Source organism: Notothenia coriiceps, unplaced genomic scaffold, assembly GCF_000735185.1.
Source record: "Notothenia coriiceps isolate Sejong01 unplaced genomic scaffold, NC01 NC01_scaffold00009497, whole genome shotgun sequence".
Taxonomy (NCBI): domain Eukaryota; kingdom Metazoa; phylum Chordata; class Actinopteri; order Perciformes; family Nototheniidae; genus Notothenia; species Notothenia coriiceps.
Window position 1 is genome coordinate 1 of NW_011342198.1, and position 3,849 is coordinate 3,849.

At 40.1% G+C, this 3,849-nt stretch overlaps 1 protein-coding gene across 1 annotated transcript; it reads left to right on the top strand.

The window, feature by feature from the left end:
- The first annotated feature begins 426 nt into the window (after positions 1-426).
- LOC104945339 (DNA topoisomerase 3-beta-1-like) lies at positions 427-2,404 on the top strand. Its single transcript, XM_010770991.1, has 3 exons — positions 427-621; positions 1,656-1,784; positions 2,037-2,404. The coding sequence occupies exons 1-3, from the start codon at positions 462-464 to the stop codon at positions 2,345-2,347; spliced, it is 600 nt and encodes a 199-aa protein (XP_010769293.1). The 5' UTR covers positions 427-461; the 3' UTR covers positions 2,348-2,404.
- Positions 2,405-3,849: the final 1,445 nt, after the last annotated feature.

Genomic DNA, 3,849 nt, shown 5'->3' on the forward strand with positions numbered 1-3,849 from the left:
TGGGAGCAAAGCGTAGCTTCTCTCGCGGTGCTCTCTGCAAAAGTAGAGCAATATTCTACTTTTGCCGCCTCGACGGAGGCTTCAGCCAATCAAACCGCTGCTTGTGTGTCTGGGGCGGGAGATTCATTTGATTGGTTGTTGGTCGAGTTTCAGCCCCCCCCCGCCGGCAAGCGACAACGCACGCCGCCGTGTGTAGGGGCCGTAAGAGGTTATGCTATAGTGACTTCCTGTTTACATAGTTGACTGGCTTTGATTGAACATAGCCCAAGATGTCTATTAGCAACCAATTCATGCCTTAACTGTTGAAGATTGACCTAAGTGTAAATTGTGAAATCTGATCACTGGTTTTAAACAGTTTTGTAGTCACTGAGAAGGAAGATGGAATGTGGCAGATGAACTTGGAGATGGATTTCTGAACATGTGGTAGTAATGCTGATCTCCTCCCAGGTTACACCGCTGTGATGCCGTGGCAGGGCATCCCTCTGGAGGAGGCCCTGCCAGCCTGTGAGTGCGGTGACACTTTCACGGTAGACGAGATCAAGCTGGTGGAAAAACAGACCAGCCCCCCCGACTACTTGACAGAGGCTGAACTCATCACACTTATGGAGAAGCATGGCATTGGTATATCTCAGCACTTTCTGTTAAACATAATTGCTGTTGATATCTTTTTTCTTCAATATTCTTAAGAGTAAATGTCACAGTGTAACTACATGCTACATTCATCTGGGGTTTATACATGAGCACTCACTGCAGACACTCAAAAAATGAAGTTAAAATAAGTCGGCATTAATCAATTGATTTGTTTTGCTAATTCAGGGCTACACAACATCTAATTTATTTAAGGTATACATTAAAGGAATATTTTTCTTACTCTTATCAACATTGTAGTGGACAAATGTTGCCTTATACCAAATGTATTTTTATATTTATTGCAACAATCCAAAACAAAGAACAATTTAACTTAATTTAATCTGCCTGCAAGCTGAGCCTCAAACTAAGCCTGTCCTCAAGTACTGTCCTGAGGTACTTGAATTTTAGCTGTCTATTTTCATTGCAAGCTATTCTATACTTCCAATAAAGCCAATATTGTTACTTTTCTCCACTACATGTATCTTTGATTCAGAGTATGAGCTTATACAAAATATAAATTAACTAATAAAAACATTGATATATAACAGACTATATATCGGAAGTATTGGTTAAAATATCCAGCAGCAGTACACAGTCATTTAAATGAGGTCCACCTTTACCAGCTGTGCTCTGCTCCCACCTCCACCTGTCTCCAATATATACCATCACACCAGGTGCTCTAATCACCCAGTGCCCAAACATGCCTTAGAAATAACAACACTTAATTAAAAATTAAGTATACACACAAGAAAATAAATGTTAAACTATTCAATAATATAAAGCAGTATATAGCTCCAACAGTCTTATTTGGATTAACAAGCAAAAGAAAGCAGAAATAAATAGTTGCCAGTACCTCAGGCAGAAGACCTCTTCACCGTATTCACTGAGGATTACCTTTTGTTTCCTGCCTTTGTATGTGCAATACACCTTTAAGAGGACCTACATGACTTCCTTCATCGGATAAGGGATGATCAAATCAATAATGAAGAGTTTGACAGATGTTGGCCTCTCTGCCCCCCCTCCAGGGACGGACGCCAGCATTCCTGTCCACATCAACAACGTCTGCCAGAGGAACTATGTGACTGTAGAGAATGGACGCAAGTTGAAGCCAACCAACCTGGGCATTGTTCTAGTGCATGGCTACTACAAGACAGGTTATTTATTTGTGTATTATTCTACATTGTCTGACATGTGTTCTTTGTAGCTGTGACTTCATTTCTAGAACATTACTTAATGGTCTCTGGACACCTATGCAGTTAGTCATCTAATCAACCCTGTGACATAAGATCAGACAAAACGGTCCGGTTTATTCAAATGTGTGAGCCACATTGTTGGTGACATCTGAATGTGTGAGTGGCTTTGATGGAATGCTATTAAAACATAAATGCGGGGCTGTGTGTGTGCAGATGCAGAGCTGGTGCTGCCCACCATCCGCAGCGCTGTGGAGAAGCAGCTGAGCCTCATCTCTCTGGGGAAAGCCAACCACCAGCAGGTCCTGCAGCACACGCTGGACATCTTCAAGAGGAAGTTCCACTACTTTGTGGATTCCATCCCCAGTAAGTTCACAAACCCCTCCAAGCCATTGTGTGCACAACACAGTGTCACTGCTAGTGATGGTGGGCTTCCAAATATACAACTACTATCACCATCATCCTCACTAAACATTCCTGCATTAAAAATGACTAAAACAATTACACCTGTGTTATACATGTGGTAATTACTACTTTAATTTGCTAATATTATTTCGTTTTTAGACCCAGAGAAATACGCAATTGACACTCTTTAAGTCCCATCTCCCATGTGTCAGTGGACCTTTCATCCTGTTTTAGATTTACCATTCACTGGATGAAGGATCTAAGCGATCAGGGACACAAGCGGAGCAAACGTTGGCCCCAGCCACACACAAACGCAAATTTGAAAGGGAAACTGCTTTATTCAGCTTCTTCTTTTTTTTATTACCGTTCTATTTTTTTTTCAACGGGAGACTTATGTGGATGATTTAACTTCCATTTAGAGATCAGACAAAAAGTCATGAAAATACTTGTCATGCTCATATATTTTGGGCCTGTAATGTTTTGTATGACTTGTGGGAAACAGTTTTAAGAGAAATGTCCAATATCTTTGGCCTTTTTCTGAACAAGAACCCATTAACCCTATTACTGGGGAAAATACCAGAGGCAATTCAAAAAAAAAATTCCTACCTATTTCTTTTGATAAGAATAGCGATCATTAAACAAATGACAAGGAATTGGCTAAGAGGTAATCACTTAATAAACTCTCAATGGAATAACCTAGTAAACCCAATCTATGGAGTGGAGAAAACAACTATGAGAATTAGAAACCGAATGCACATCTTTTTAGGAAAGATGGAAAAAATTAGTAAAGTATAGAACACTATAGCCTAATGAAGATTTATAAGGAACAGGAGGAAGAAGAATTGACAATGAATGTATACCTGAGTATTAATATTGTATCCATTATTTTATTTGTATTATTATTACTTTTATTATTTCATTTCGGATTTGTCAACTGTTATGTAGTTGATTTATTTATCTATATGTTTATTTTGGTATTTATGCTTTGTGAATAATTTCTTAAAAATAAATAAAAATGTGATAAAACAACTATATACAGAAACTATTGTTCATTTGACCCTTTAAAGTTCAACATTTTAGGGAGAGATTAAGTTAGCTAGCAGCGTTAGCCCGTTAGCGCAATGCTAACGAGCTAGCAGCGTTAGCCCGTTAGCGCAATGCTAACGAGCTAGCAGCGTTAGCCCGTTAGCGCAATGCTAACGAGCTAGCAGCGTTAGCCCGTTAGCGCAATGCTAACGAGCTAGCAGCGTTAGCCCGTTAGCGCAATGCTAACGGGCTAGCAGCGTTAGCGCAATGTTAACGGGCTAGCAGCGTTAGCCCGTTAGCGCAATGCTAACGGGCTAAGACTGGATACGCTGCTAAGAAGCTGTTTCCTTTAATGTGTAAATTAATATCAGTTGTCACGCCAGTAAACAGTCTATGAACAAACTCAAACGGTGTGTTATACTTTGAAAAAGAGTTAATTTGACACTTTAAAGTAAAACTGTTTAGGGAGAGATTAACTTAGCTAGCAGCCTAGCAGCGTTAGTGCAATGCTAACGGGCTAACGCAAAGCTGCTAGCTGTTAGCCCGTTAGCGCAATGCTAACGGGCTAACACTGGATACGCTGCTAAGAAGCTGTTTC